At 43.2% G+C, this 15,841-nt stretch overlaps 1 protein-coding gene across 2 annotated transcripts in view; it reads left to right on the forward strand.

The window, feature by feature from the left end:
- NAB1 (NGFI-A binding protein 1) overlaps positions 1 to 10,751 on the forward strand; it is a 33,235-nt gene extending 22,484 nt beyond the window's left edge. Inside the window, exons 5-8 of one of the 2 annotated variants that reach the window (XM_074967780.1) lie at positions 2,928 to 3,038; positions 4,703 to 4,862; positions 7,255 to 7,404; positions 8,677 to 10,748. In XM_074967780.1, coding sequence (XP_074823881.1) covers positions 2,928 to 3,038; positions 4,703 to 4,862; positions 7,255 to 7,404; positions 8,677 to 8,768 — 513 coding nt within the window. In that variant the 3' untranslated portion in view covers positions 8,769 to 10,748. Of the gene's footprint in view, positions 1 to 2,927; positions 3,039 to 4,702; positions 4,863 to 7,254; positions 7,405 to 8,676 lie in introns of both variants that reach the window. The other variant, XM_074967781.1, reaches the window with a different exon arrangement.
- Positions 10,752 to 15,841: the final 5,090 nt, after the last annotated feature.

Raw genomic sequence — 15,841 nt, forward strand, 5'->3', positions numbered from 1 at the left:
AAAAGTGGCACCTTAGAGACTAACCAATTTATTTGAGCATAAGCTTTCGTGAGCTACAGCTCACTTCATCGGATGCAGTGAGCTGTAGCTCACGAAAACTTATGCTCAAATAAATTGGTTAGTCTCTAAGGTGCCACAAGTACTCCTTTTCTTTTTACACTTGTGTCTGATCCCTGTTGCGTAGGCCACTGACTGCATAGGCCTCATTGTTCACTAGGTATTTCTGTCTTTTTTCCCTTTCCTTTATTAGTCAGAGGCAGTGTATCATTCTGCAGTTTTTTCTTCTGGGAATGCTACCTTTCCCTTTCTTAGATTATAAACTCTTTGGGCAGGCACTATTTTCCTGTGTGAGAGTACCTAGCATGCTATAGGCCAGGGGTTGGCAACCTTTCAGAAGTGGCGTGCTGAGTCTTCATTTATTCACTTTAATTTAAGGTTTCACGTGCCACTAATACATTTTAATGTTTTTTAGAAAGTCTTTCTCTCTATAAAAGTCCATATAATATATAACTAAACGATTGTTGTACTGTAAAATAAACAAGGTCTTCAAAATGTTTAAGAAGCTTCATTTAAAATTAAATTAAAATGTAGCTCTTAGGCCACCGGCCCACTCAGCCCACTGCTGGTCTGGGGTTCCGTTCACCTAGGCCAGCAGTGGGCTGAGTGGGGCCGGCAGCCAGAACCGCAGACCGGCAGCGGGCTGTGCGGGGCTGGCAGCCAGGACCTCAGACCGGCAGTGGGCTGAGCAGCTCAGCCCGCTGCTGCTCAGAGGTTCCATCCGCTGGCTCCTGCCAGCTGGGATCCCGGCTGCTGGACCTGCTCAGCCCGCTGCCGGTCTGGGGTTCTGGCCCTGCCCACATACAGTGGGTATCTACCTTCTCCCTGGTTCTGGCCCATTCTCTTCCTCTCTCTCTGCACTGAGCTGAGGGTGGGAGTGCACTGAGCACAGGGCTGGGGGTGAAGAAGCAGGCTTGGGGTTGGGGTGTAGGGTCTGGCCAGGAGCTAGAATGAGGGAGGGGGCTCAGGGTTGGAGCAGGAGGTTTGGGTGTGGAGAGCTTACCTAGGCAGCTCCCATTTGGTAGGAGGGTACAGGAGCTTCCGTTTGGTGCTCAGGGTGGGGGTGGGGATGTGGGGGGTGCAAGAGTCAGGATGTGGGGGGTGCATGGGATGTAGGGGGCTGGGTATGTGGGGGGGTACAGGAGTCAGGGCAGAGGGCTGGAGGCCTGTGAGGGGGGTGCAGGTGTCAGGGCATCGGGTGTGGGGGGCCTGGGTATGTGTGGGGGTGCGAGAGTCAGGGCTGGGGTTGTGCGGGGGGGGTGAAGGAGTCAAGCAGAGGGCTGGGTGTGTGTTAGGGGGGTACAGGGCAGGGGCCTGGGAGGTGTGCGGGGCTGCAGGGCTCAAGGCAGAGGGCTGGATGTGTATGAAGGGGGCTCAGGGCAGAGGGCTGGGGGTGTGGGCTGGGGTCGTGGGGTGCTCACGGCAGAGGACTGGAGGAGGTATGCCCTGTTTCTCTCTCACACACACACACACGCCCGCCCGCCCACCCTTCTCCAAGGCCCTGCCCCCGCTTCTTCTCTGCCTCCACCAGGAGCAGCGAGCATGCTGACCCCGCTCCTCCCCCACCCCCTCGCAAGGGCCATCAGCTGATCGGCAGGCAGGGAGGGACGAAGAGGAGGAGGAGAGGCAGGAACCCAGCACACTGCGGGAAGAGGCAGGGGAGTCGGCAGGACCAAGCTTCTGCCCCCTGCCCCTGCGGGAGGGGGTGGGGGGCAGAGAAGAGTGGGCAGGGCAGGATAGGATTTTTAATGGCACACTGCTGCTGCCCCGGCAGGCAGCAGCATGCCATTAAAAATGGGCTCGCATGCCGTCGGCTGCCGACCCCTGCCATAGGCACTGCCTGTAATCCTCCTCAAAATGTTACTTTGGGACAAGAGGCCTATGATCTCCTAGTTATGAATTTCATTGTTTTTAGTTCCTACTTCTTTCTCCAGCCTCCTCCCTTGATTTAGCTCTCTTCCCTGCTGCACTTGCTTGTGAATAATAATGCATCTCCATTGCTTTACATGAGTTTTGCTTGTAAAGCACCTAACTGCATGAATATTTAATCTTGAACCTTGCTACATACAGCAAGTGACTGTAAGGCAACTTGCAATTTTCCCATGCAGAAGAGACTTGGGAGATTTGCAAGTCATAAAAGTTAGAGATGGATAAATAATTTTGGGGGCTTAGCATCCATGCACCTGGCAGAGCAGAACTGTTCCCTGCCGCATACAAAGTCCATGCTACTTTGCTTTTCAGTGGGCAACTTGCCATGCAGAGAACTTGTAAAGATAAGCCACTACCATTTTACAGTGAGATCAGTATAGTTTGTGTGTCTTTGCAGCATGTTGAATTTTGTGGTGGTTTGCCCAGTTTTCTAAGTTACTAAATTCTACTACTGTGTATCTAAGATCAGTCTCAAGGTCTTAGTCTGCATGTACGGCAAGCCTCATGGATGCTACAGATGCAAATGGTCAAAGTTAGAGCAATAGTCTGCATTTATAACATTGATTTCTTTAAAAAATCCAAAAAACCCAAGCTGCTAAATCCAAAAGAAAACCACAAAATACTGGGCCTAATTCTGCTCTGTTATACTGTCTTAGCTCCAGAGTAACTCCATTGACTTCAATGGAGTTACTCTGGATTTATACCTGGATGTGTTAGGTGTGGCACAAGCCTCTGATCTGCAAGTGGTATGAGCCAGATCGTATTTGCTGCAGTATCTTGCACTGCTGAAGCATAGTTTGGTTAACTTGTTTCAGGGTCTTAAATCCCAGTTCAGGTTTTTCACCGGAGTTAAAGAATATTCTCTCTTAAGTCATATGATACATTGCTTTTTCTTTAAAAGCAAAACAAAATCATATGCCCTGTTTGTTTTTGCTCAACAGGATGGTTTTCCTGATTTCCAGGACACAGTCCAAACACTTTATCAACACGAGAAAGTACCACTTGCCTTGGCGAAAGGCAAAAGTGAAGATTTGGCAGCTCTTAATTCCCAGGTAAACAAACCACATGAAACTATCAGGTTTCTACTGAGATGCTGTCCAGAATAGTAACAGTTGCTTTCTAGGCTGATTTTTGTATAATATTTTGATGACTAAAATCATTACCTTCATTTCTCAAAGATCACCTGGGCTAGCTGAGATAATATCACTGCTAATATGGGTTTAACTCTTGAGGTGTTATGACACTCTATAGTTTTATCTTCATTCATTGCAAGGAAGTAAGGATCTCACCTTCTAGGCTTGAGACAAGAGAAGGAATGCACCATCTACTGTTGGGAACGAATGCGATACTGACATTACAGTACGTGCCGCGTAGAAGTGAAACCCTTTTAAAAGTAATGTTTCTGTTTGTAAAATATTAACAGAACCCCCAGGTAGACCATCGATTAAAATACACTTGAAAGTAAAGTGTTAAAAAATTGTTTCTCCCTTTACCTATGTGCCGAGACCTAAAGTCAAGGTTCTATATTTACTCACACCACTTTAGAGATCATCATGTTCTATAGGAGAAACACAGAACAGGTTCCTTCCCTGCTCTAAATGTCATCAGTTTACTGGAGAACCTAGGATGTGGTCTTCTCTTTTACACTGTCAGCTAATTTGTCGTGTTATCTTCTGAGCACACAGATGTCAGTGGGAGTTGAGGTCACTTCACATCTCCCAAGAGACGCTCAGCCCCTTGCAAGAATCAGCTCTTTCTTTTTTAATAGAGACAAGTAGTAATGGTGACACTTATAAAATACCTACAAAGAGAAATCAATGAACTTCACAGTTTGCTAGCATCCGTGGATGCTAATTCTACATATTTTTGCTTCCCTTTCTATTTGTATGCTTCTGTGTGGCTCTTTGAAATGGACATTTTTTTAACTGGTGATTTTTTATTTTTTTTTTATTTTTATTTTCATACGATGTTTAGTCATAGCCTTGGGAACATGATCATTTTGAAAGTTAAAATTCTCTTGGCACTAAAGTTGATGACAAACATTTATACACCATTCCCTCCCACTTTGCTCCACATTGTTTAATTTCACTCTCTAGAGGTGTATAGGTCTTCTTCATCTTCTAGACAGACATTTCACACCTTTATCCCCCACAAACATACTGTCATCCTACACTTTCACAATGGCAGATTTTTAAACTTGTGTACTGTTGTTTCCTAAAATAAAGACTCCAAGATGTCTGGTAAAATCTTGGCATAAGTTTTTAGCAGATGTTGCCATTGCTCTTGGAATATTTTGTAGAGCCATTTATTCCAATAGGGCTAAATTTGATAAGTAAGAGACAGATCTTGCATTTGGGAATTTCTGTAAGTATAGACTGCAGTCCTAAAGTGCAGAAAGTTTGTTCTCCTCAGGTAAGAACTAAGAAGTATCATGTTGACTGGCTAAAACAGAACACATTCTTTTTATGCACTTTGAATGACACTGTCTTCCATGGCTTTAGTGGCTGCAAAAATATTTTGTTTGCTTGATAGTTTTGAGGTAGCTGTAAAGCACACGAGTACATATGAGCCAACAAATAACTATATCTAGACTGCTTGCTTGATTACCTGCTGGTATTATTTTTTTCCTGTAGAGCAACATCCATATATATATATATATATATATATATATATATATATATATATATATATATATATATTCTTGCTTTATTTGCAGTCTGAAAAGGTGATGGCCAAACAGATGGAGTTTCTTTGTAACCAAGCAGGGTTAGAGAGACTGCAACACTCAGAGAGACGCCTTTCCACAGGGTACTACAGACAAAGCTCAGAAGAGCACAGCCCCAATGGCGTGACGTTAGATAATGTGGATGGACAAGGTATAGTAGCTTCCAGGCATGATATTGCTGCCATCCAATTTGTCTGGTGTTACGCAAATATTGTTAGTACTGATGTTATTCATATAGCTTCAGCAGTGTGGAGGATGCTAAGCAGGTAAGTAAAGACAAGATCCCTGCCTGGAAGAGCTTACAGTCACAATCAGTGTTTCTCAACTACAGGTGTATGGGGGTACGCAGGGGTCTTGCAGGGGGTAATCAACTCATCTAGATCAGTGTTTCTCAACCTGGGGGTTGCGACTCCCAGGAGGGTCATGGGATAGGTTTTGAGGGATCACAAGTGCAGGGCTGGTCTGAGGGGGTGGCAAGCAGGGCAGTTGCCTGAGGCCCTATGCCATAGGGGGCCCTGCAAAGCTAAGTTACATGCTTCGGCAGCAGGGCTTGGGTTTCAGCTTCAGCCCTGCCACCCCCGAGACTCCAGCTTCAGACAAGGCTCACAAGTGAAAAACAGGCTCAAGTATCACACAAAAATGTAGGTACAGAATGTATATTCCAATCAGTTTATTTTATAATTATATGGTAAAAATGAGAGAGTAAGCAATTTTTCAGTAATAGTGTGCTGCGACACTTCTTTGTATTTTTAGGTCTCATTTTATAGGCAAATAGTTTTTAAGTGAAGTGAAACTTGGGGGTACACAAGACAAATTAGGCTCCTGGAAGGGGTACAGTAGTCTGGAAAGTTTGAGAACCACTGGTTTAAATGATACAACCAGAGAGAGAGCCAGATTCTGCTCAGTAATTCTGGGGAAACCCCATTGACTTCAGTGGAGATGTTCTGTATGTAGACTTTTGTAACCGGGGCCAGAATTTGGCCCTTGGATTACCTCTATTTAAAACTTTACAAATAGGCAAGAAACCGTGGTTCAGTGTACTGCCATGCAAGAGAGCTGTACTGCAGTCTTGTTCCCTGTCTCTTGCACCTCATCCAGGGGGTGCTGCAGGGGCATCTCACAGTGACTACTCCAGCTGATTTTTAAGGAGGGGCATAGCATTCACAAGGAATCCTAGTACTCTGCTTGAGCTATGATGGTTTCAGAGACGTAGTGTATGGGAGAGGGAAGGGATCCTCTGGGTCTCTGGCAGAGATACAGAAGCCCCTTTCCCAGGAAGAAGACTTTTACTCTTTTGCTTACTAACCTAGAAGGTAAAGCTGGTGACTTGGTGGGTATCACTTCCAGCTAACTATCTCTGTACACAATAGTTGACCGAAAGATGGGGAGCTGGTTACATCAATCCCCAAGAATTAAGAACATTTTAATTACACCTGACAGTCTTTAGTGTTCTAAAAGGATTCCATGGTAATCTCCATAGCGTGTCCAGAGGCTTTTTGTTGGAAGGAGGATTAGATTGGATTCTTGTGTCTGTGTTACGTTTAGAACGTGAGAGGGTTTGTTTTGCTTTAAATGATGTTTTTACTGTGAAATGAAATTAAATATTAGTAATGTAACAAAATATAATATATAAAAAGGTCTTTTTCTTTTTAGAACAAGAACATAATATTTAAGGAGGTAAGGATTAAAAAAAAGAGACAGAGTAGAAGGGGAAGTGAAGGAACTATTTCTTAAGTGACATTACAAATTACGCAGCTTTTTTGTGAGTTTTGGACAAATAATTTTCAGAAGAATGCCATGTAAAGAGAGTACAGCTGTGAAGATTTAAACAGAGTCACAACGTAGCAGGCTTGTTGAACCCTCATGTGGTTTCCCTCAGGTTCTTGACTGGCTGTTTCTTGCTCACATGCTAAGGGTGTGACCAAGTGCCATATGTGGGGTTGGGAAGTAATTTCCCCCCTCAGATTAGCAGTGGCCTTCTTGGGGGGTTTTCAGTTCCTCTGTAGCATGTGGGTGAGGGTCACTTGCCATCTGGGTATGTCTCAATTGTTTCCCGGCTGCTGCAGGAGCCTTGGGCATTGGGGCACTTTGGTCTCTCCTATTTTCTGCTGTGGCACATGATAGTCAAGCCACCTGTGGGCTGTAATACTTTGGTCTAACTTTGATTGTTAGCTTTAGTGTGGTGTTGGCCTGTGGTATGCAGGAGGTCAGATTAGATGAGTTGGTGGTACCTTGTGGCCTTAAATTCTGTGACTAACAAAGCTCAGCATGGAAGGGGAAGTTGGATCTTGACGTGTTTTGGGGCAAAATGAGGGATTGATGCTCAGCCATACCAATCTGTAGCAGCACTAGCAGCCTGGAGAGGAAGAAAGGTCATCTGCAAATCAGCATTTTACGTACTAGAAATCTCTCCTGCATGGTTGAAATCTAGAATGTTTTTCAGTGATCAAATAGTGGTGTCCTTTTTTTAGCCTTAATTTTGATTTCTAGCATTGCTTTGATTCATACTCAATACTGAATATTTCAGTATTGACCTCTTTCAGGTGAGAGGCCCCTGAATCTCCGAATGTCAAATCTGCAAAATAGACAGTTGCAACACATTTCGCTAGATGGAGAGCAGGACGTAGGAAAGCCTCTGTGCAGTGACCTGATCCGACTTTACTCCAGTGGTGAGGCAAAGTCTCTGCCCTCAGGTAAGTGTTATCCATTGTAAAGCACCACAAGCTGCCCCGTAACGTCCTTTGACAGGTGGCTTTCAGAAAGTTTGTGGGGAGCCACACACCTACTTATCCCTTTCAAAGAAGAATTTAGTTCCTAGACACCGTCTGCAGATTGATACCTTGAAACCAAGCTGCAACTGAAACCTCTGAATGACTTGTTAATCTAGAAACATACTGAACATTTGATGAGAGATTTAAGTATTGTCATGTTTTCAGTTATGCTTTGGGCAGGAGATGCAATAACTATTCACACATAAGGCAGGAGTCTTGGGACCCATCTACACAGACAAAACAGCCAAGCAGAACGACTGCTGTTGAGCTCTCTTGTGGCGGAACATGGTTGTAACATGATCTGGCTCAGTCTGTGTGAGTGGGACCAAATGATATTACAAACAGACTTTTTGAAAAGGTGCCTTCAACTCTGTTTATAAAGATTTAGCCCCATCTATCTGGGTTGGACCAAACCATTTTAGAACCTGGTTCAGCCACAGCAGAGTTTCTGTTGTTTTGACTCTGTAGACTTGGCTTTTAAGTGCTTCTGCTAGCCTTTCTATGCAGTGACTTATGGTCACTGTTTCTCCTGTGGTTTAACGCAGGCATACAGAGAAAATCTCGAATGCTGTTAAGAATATTTCTTCCACTATGAAGTCTGAATTGGATGCCTGTGTTTTTTGGCAAAGCATTTTACATATAAAACTGGTGCATTGGCATAATATTAAGAGCAGTCTTGAGACTCTTCTTCCTCAAGGTTTAGGAATAATAACGAGATGTCTCAAGGGTGGGTGTATGGTAGTGGTTCCTCTTGAGACTATTGTGCTGTCTGAGCACTTGGCAGAATGCTTTGTCTATCCTATCCATGCCTATCTTAACCCCTCCCTATTGCAACCTGCTGCCTGTAACAAGGGTCTGTGTGGTTGGAGAACCTTCTAGTCCATGGTCTTCCCACATCCAGGAATATTCCACATGCTCATGCAGAGAGCAGTACTGCTGAGCTCTGCTTCCTGTTGAATGGGGGGTTACAGAGAAGTGATTGTGGAATTGTGATGGTTTTGACATAGTTCAGGGCTCGTATGCCTTGGGAGGAGGGTGGGGCAGAATCTTGTCTTCTGTGAATGTTGATATGTCATCAGCACCCATGTAGTTCAGTGGGCAAAAACAGAAGACATTTATTTCGACACAATATTTCTTAACAGCTCCTCTTCTTCTCCCCCTCCCCCCCCCCCTTTTTTTTTTTTTTTTTTGCAGAAGGCCTTGGTATTTTAAAAGACTTTCCTCACTCAGCTTTTAACAACATAGAAAGGAAGGTCATAAAAACAGAACCTGAAGATACAAGATAGTCATCCTACTCTGGAAAATGGCATCAGAATAAAGAATAAATCTTTAGAAGAGAACAAACAAGCCTTAATAACCAGTGTTGCCTCATTCAAATAAGAGATTTCATAGCCAAAGCCTAAGAACTGGTACAGCAGTCTGTGGAGACTGAAAAACAAGAGACTTTGCAATCCAAAACAGTAATACAGGTGGATACACATTCCTTTAAAGTGGTTTTATAATGTGGAAAGGTTCACAAATTAATATTGTGAGCCTCCTTTATTTAAGAATGTATTATGTGTTTGTATAACTTATCAAAGTAAATCTAGATGTTGGGACGCGTATGGAGTCCAGTAGATGTGGCTACAGTTCATTTTACTTGAAATTTCAATGTCTACTTTACATGTATCTAGCATAGATATGATTGTTATACATTTGAGTTAAAAATCCTTGGAGAAAGTGTAAGAAAACCTAGAGTGACACAACTAACAGCAAGTTTGCAATGGTATTTGTAGGAAAAAATAGCAAATACATAAAATATTTCATGGTTTAAAATGTTATGTGGATATAGCATTTGATAAAGCTGATCCTGTATTATAGCAGACACATTTGACACTTATTAATGTTATTTTAATGGTTTCAGCAGCCTATGTGTAATACATTTACAGTATATACCTATCCACTACATGGGAATGGTGAATAGGAAAATATTAGCCAGAATATGGGAGCATCCTACTTATTGGCTCCAATTTCATTAGACACAACAATCATTTCAGACACTGTGTAGCTAAGCCAGGGCTCCTATGCTCTCATATGGGAGGGAACTCAGAACACTAGACATTATGGACAGGATGGCAAAAGTTGTGCTTCAGACACTTAGAATATTTTGAAGTTCTCTGTGGATGTTAAAGACAAAATGCATCACAAGTGTGGCAAAGATGGAAAATGCAGGATTCATGCATCAGTATTCAAAAGGTTATATTCAATATCCAGGAACAATAAAATAACAGAGAATAGGGGGAAGGGGATACGTTACTGGTAAATGACCCATTATGAGGTGCTTCCCCACCCACGTGATTCTATGAGTATACCATATACTGCATACAGTATGCCAATATGTTCCTCTGTATATGTTAGTTAACATCTGTATTCGTTATTTATTTGACTCTTTTTTTGTATGTTTTTCATTTTTGCAGATGCCATTTTGTCTAAAGACAAGGAATTAGCTTATAACTTAGGGATTTTGGTATTTAATGTGGGGGGGGTGTGTATGTGTGTGTGTAGACATCCATAATGTCAGTGTAACTCCTATTGTATAGTTGCATCTCTGCAGTCAAAATAGCTATACACCTTAGTTTTGAATATAATTTTTACCCACAGTGCTCTCTGAGGCGGGGAAGTAAGTCTCCAAGTAATGGATAAACTTCCACAGTGAGGTGTGCACTTCATCTGCAGTTTTGCTGTGTCCTAGATATGTAATGATTATTCAATCATAATGTATGTTGTACTGAAATTGTCAACAAAATGTGAGCTGGAATGTCTACACTGCAGTCTCTGATCACTGTAAACATGTTTAATTATTTTATCACTTTTGATTTGTGGAACAAAGCTTTATAGTAGAAACACCAGTAAACAACTTTTTATACTATTAAAACGTTTGGGTTTTTTAAATGTTTCTTGAATTGCATTGTACTGTCTCACTACTGAAGAAACTTACTTTGAGTGGAATTTGCAACTTCATTGCTAGAAATAAGAGGTTGAATGTGTTGTTATATTTGCTCCTTTATGTTGAGAGATAATAGAATGGGTAGTAAGTATGTTTCTTCAGTTCGTTATGTTAGTCGTGGCACTGGTTTGTATCTGGGTAGTTTCGTGTACAGTATTACAGTTTGGAAGCTTGTAAAGGCTTGAATTGTACAAGTTTAGTAATAGAATTTAACAAGCAACAAGTTTTTAAAGATTCAGGAAACTTCCTTCTGGTTTGTTTTGTTTTGTTTGTTTTGTCAACATCTAGCATGCCCAAAATCTCTGCTGGACCACATGAAGCTCTTAAATATATTCAGAGTTTACTGGTCTGGTTTACAGTAGGGGGAGGGGAAAATAGCTCATTTCATTCATCATGGTTTCATTAGAATACAACATTTATTTTGTAAACACTAATGTATTAAATTTACTAAAATTAAAGTATATAATCGATATTTTTATTTTGAGTTTGTAAATACAGCATGATTAAGTTGTCATCAGTGGGTTAGCTCTAGGATGGTATTTTGGTTTATAATCCAATGGACCATGTCATTCCCAATATATGAGGCACTTTTTATCATGTTAAATTTGCAGCTGTGTGATAGTTTCAACCTCCCAGGTACAAAACTATTTAAGATGTTCCCAGATCTCACATACACTTGATAATGGCAAATAGTCTATCACTCATTTTTTCCAAGGCAGGGAGTCTTGGCTGACAACAGTCCCCTCTGAGGAGAGATGGGCCGGGCTTATGAGTGGGTACCCTATTGGGCTGCTGATGAAGAAGAGGCACCATTGCAGGTATAGGGGAAGGTTTACTCAGCCTACTGGCTGTGGGGAATTGATGGATTCTGGCTCCCCCCAGGGTACTTTTTGACCAAAGTCCAGCCTGGCAAATGATGCCTGTTAGTTGCTTAAAAATAAATTTCACCAGGACAACTTTCTCCCCCCCTCCCCCTCTTGTTTTTCTTCCTATTTTCCTTTTTTTCCAAAACGAGGGGTTACTTTTCCTGGAAGAGGAGTCGTCCAGAAACCTGCAGTGAGGGAGAAGGAGACACTTCAAGTGCCACAGTTGCTGGCAGAAGCCTCTCCCCTGTGTAGTTCTGCTCATGTACTTTAATCCTCTTTAAAGGTTGGCACCGTGACTCTGAAAACAGGGAATGCCCTGGATGTCTTTCATTTGCTGTAAACTCCGCAGGCCTCAGTCACCTGGGCAAGTCAAATTGCCAGCAGGCCAGCTGCATGCATGTGTGGCACAGGGGTCCTGCAACACAGTCTGCCCTATGTGGCCACCCTGTCCTTCTCTCCCTCCATGCACACACAACTCTGAGAGAGATCTCAAGCCAGCTGTCCCATCTGTTGTTAGACTAGAGCCACGTGGAAGCAGGGACTGTGGCCTTGGCTAGCACTTCAAGTGGTAAGTCTTTATCCCACTCAGCCATTCTGCCACTGTCAGCAGGTGCCTGGGTCAGCAGCCACACTTCACCTCACTTTCGGAAAAGAAGCCTGTTTCTGGGAAGAGACTAAGTGGGAGGTTGGGTGAGATATAGGGTTGGCACAGGAAAGGGGGAGTAGGTTAAGGGATAGGAGGACTGAGAGAAGAGGAACAAGCTAGATAGAAGACTAAAGCATAGAAATATAAAAACAGAAAGGCACCACAGCTGAGAGTTTTCAGCCTGTGGTCTGGCAGGGGTGACAGATTCTTCCTAAAAGTGCAGGGCCACAATGCCCCGGTCCTGCCTCTCCACCTGCCCTGGGGGTAGGGGAGGAGCCCTTGGTCCATGTCCCCATCCCCCAGGACAGATGGAGGGTCCAAGCTGCCTGCGAGGCTCTTACCCAGAACCGGCTTCCGGTCCGGCCTGGGGGCAGGGCCTTGGAGGTTTAAGAGCCACAGCCAGGCCATGGTGGGAGCCACAGACCCTCCATCTGTCCTGGGTGGAGGGCCTGGGGGATGGGGACATGGGCTGGGGGCTGCACTTGGGACCCACCCTTACCCCAGACAGATGGAAAGTCCGTGGCTCCCCACAGCTGTCTGAGCTCCCTGGGCTTGTTCTTACCTGGGCCTGGCAGGGGGGATGGGGCCTCGGGCAGAAAAAAAGCAGGGGGCCAGGCCCGTCCACTTTCAAAAGTGGGAGGGTCATGAGCCTTTGGCCCTCCCTGTTCCAGCACCCGGGCCTGTGGATCCCTAGCGGTCTGCAGACAGTCTAAGATTTCCAAAGGGGTCTGCAAATGAAAAAAAGGTTGAAAACCACTGGTATAGAACAAGAAATCAGGTGCAAGTCAGAGCAGAGAGGAGCATTTCAAAACAGAACTGGTCAGATGGACTCAGGGAGGAAAACACCCTCCTTCACCTCCTCTCACCAAACAAAACAAAACAATGGCCCTGAGAATGGAGAAAATGAGGAGGAGGAGGAGGAGAATGACTGCCAAGGACTAAATATAATTTTCTTCCACCCTATCCTTATCCATGAATGTGGAAAGCTTGGAAGGAGCACATGCTTCACCATTAATTTAGTACTGCTAGGGTCATTACAGACAGAGGAAGGCAAGCGCTACCTCCAGAAGCTCACAATTTAGACAACATACAAACAAGTGGGAGGTTGTTATGAATGAGGAGGACTGTGGGACTGAGACGTTAACCAGGCAGTTTATTCATGGTGTTTGGTTATTTTTAATGTGCACACCAGTCATTAGATGTATTGTTTTCCCCTTGCTAAGAAGCCTGGCCTAGTAGCTAAAGCCCAGATCTGAAAGTCAGGAAATCTAGATGATATTTCCTCTTCTCTCGTGACCTGCAGGTGTGACCTTGGGTAGGTCCTTAACCTCTTGTTCCTCTGTCGGTAATGGGGTTAATATGATATCTAAAGCATCTCAGAAGTGTTGTGAAACTTAACATTGTTTATAAAAGTGCTTCAAGACCCGCAACTGGAAGGTACTACATTTGAAAACAATAAAATGTTTAAAAAAAAAAAAAACCCAACCACCTACCACTGTAGCCTAGCTGCTGGTGTTTATTTAACATGAATCAACATACATTCCAGGATGTGACTATCCTGGTGCAGGCAACAAAGTCATTGTAATGTAAACTTTGGTTATTGGCCACCTGCTTAAAGTGCTGTTTCCTTATCACTGAGGTTCTGAATAGGCAATTTATGTGGCTTGAGGGAAGAGGATCCAATCACAATTTTATTCATAATGAGTATAAACTTTTAACTGCAAAGCCTCATTTCCTTCACCTTTTAAAAATAAAGAAAGCTTGTACTAGAACAGCTGCTCCAGAAATAGTTCCCAGTGCTGAGAAGTTTTCTGGTGACCCAGGGTTAAAAGACACATGTTTGTTAACATAATGATCTGGGAATTAGTAAGCATTTTGGCTACATTCTGGTACCCTTACACTGAATAGTATTTTACTCCAAGAGTAGTTTCACTGAGCTCAGTGGGGCTGCTTATGGAGTAAGGTTACTAAACTGGAGATTGGTTTTGGAATCTGGCCCTTTCTTCATAGCTGGCTATTATGGGATATTTCAGCATTCAGCTAAAATCAGAATAAAAGGTGCCATTGTGACTATAGAAGCAATTCTTTCTTTTACTCATTGTTATCAGCGGCGTGGCATGATAATGCTTTTTAAAAATGCTTATAGGAAGGGTGGGACTGACATGCATGGAATGGAATCCCTGAGTTACAAATGTTTCCTGTTCCTTATATGAGGGTTAAACCTAAGAGACACTCACAAGGTCTGATCGAGAATTAGGTTGGGATGGCTACTGCAGCAGGGCTTTGATAAAGCAGAAAGACCTGTATTGCATCAGCTGATCGGGTCTTGCAGCACCTGTGCATTTCTTAAACTAGGCACAGAAGGGTTGACTGGAGCTTAATGTAGCCAATAAGCAGAAAGAAGCTGGTAGGTTCACTTGATGGCTCAAGCTATAGAGAAGGACTAACCTTTAATTCTTCCTTTAGGCAACACTCCTTACATTGATTGGGAGATACAGTACTAGTCTTTTCTCCATCATTAGCTAGGCTCCAGCGAGACTGCACTGCTGATCTGTCTATTTTCTTACCAGGAAAATAAAGAGAAATAATGTTTGCTTCCATTCTGCTCTGCAGAAGGATTGAAAAGATGGCATGCTGTGGTGATTCAGTGGGGAAAGGATAAAATCTTCACATACACCTACACACCACCGTGAAAAAGAACTCTGTGGGCAGAGAAGGAGAAGAATATTAAAGATGACTATTGTCAAGTCCTTTTGGAGGGGAAAGAATGTATATTCCTAATTGCTTCCTTCATAAGGTATGCTCTCAGGGATCCCTAACCTAACCAATGCAGAAAAAAAGCAAATGAATAGTTAGGGAGTAGAATGAGTATCCTCCAAGGGAAGCTTTCCTATGCAGCCCTGTTTATGAGTCTTAACCCTGACCTGGTGGAAGTTGCTACTGGAAGTCAATGTACTTTCTATGTCCCTTCAATCTTTGTTTTGTCTCCTGAAACTATTAGCATCTTTTTGCTGTGTTTTTTGGGAGGTGTCCTCCTATCTGCTTGGAGCAATACTGTGTCCCCTATGCTTGCTCATGAAAGCCATCAAAGACTCATAATATGGCAAAAACTTCCACTAGTTCCTACGCTAGGTTGTATTTGAACCAAGTGAAGCAAGCAGTGACTTAGACCTGCGGGTCTCAACCAGTGGTCATTACAGTTGGTAAGCAACTGTGTCAGCTTCCATGGGAGTGTTGTGCGCTTGCAAATTGGCGGTGGCCCATGGGACAATCTCTCTAGTAAGATGTGGTCTGTGCTCCGGAGCTTGAGAACTCCTAACCTAGACTATTGCCAAAACCTTGAGCCATCTAGTTTGCAGACAGACAAACTAACAAAACCTCCTATATCTGTACTGGCTTTTTGGTTTTTGTATAGTTACCCCATCAAACATGTCCTGTGTGAAGGATACTGCTTTCCCAGGAGCTGATGCTTTGGTACCAAAATATTTGATGTTTTTGCTTCTCTTAAAAAGACAATTCCAGGGTCTTCAAAATATGAGTTTGCGAAGTCTATCATCTACTACAATATGATGTGGTACATAGTACACTGGGTGACATACATGATTGTATAGCCCCACAGCAGCCAATCAGAAGACACACACATGTAAGTGAAGGTAAACACTGGCCTCTTGTTTCTTAGCCTAGACTGATTTAATTTAAATCACTGTAGCCAGTTCTTATTTAATTATCATGTTTGCTTTCCTAAATATTTAGTATCTACTTATTAGCAATTATGAATTCCTACTGTAGCTTTAAAACCTATGCATAGACAGTTAATTTCTCATTACCTCAGGGATTCTGGATGGCTTTGTTCTCCATGCT

Source organism: Natator depressus, chromosome 11 (genome assembly GCF_965152275.1).
Source record: "Natator depressus isolate rNatDep1 chromosome 11, rNatDep2.hap1, whole genome shotgun sequence".
In the NCBI taxonomy this organism is placed as follows: Eukaryota; Metazoa; Chordata; order Testudines; family Cheloniidae; genus Natator; species Natator depressus.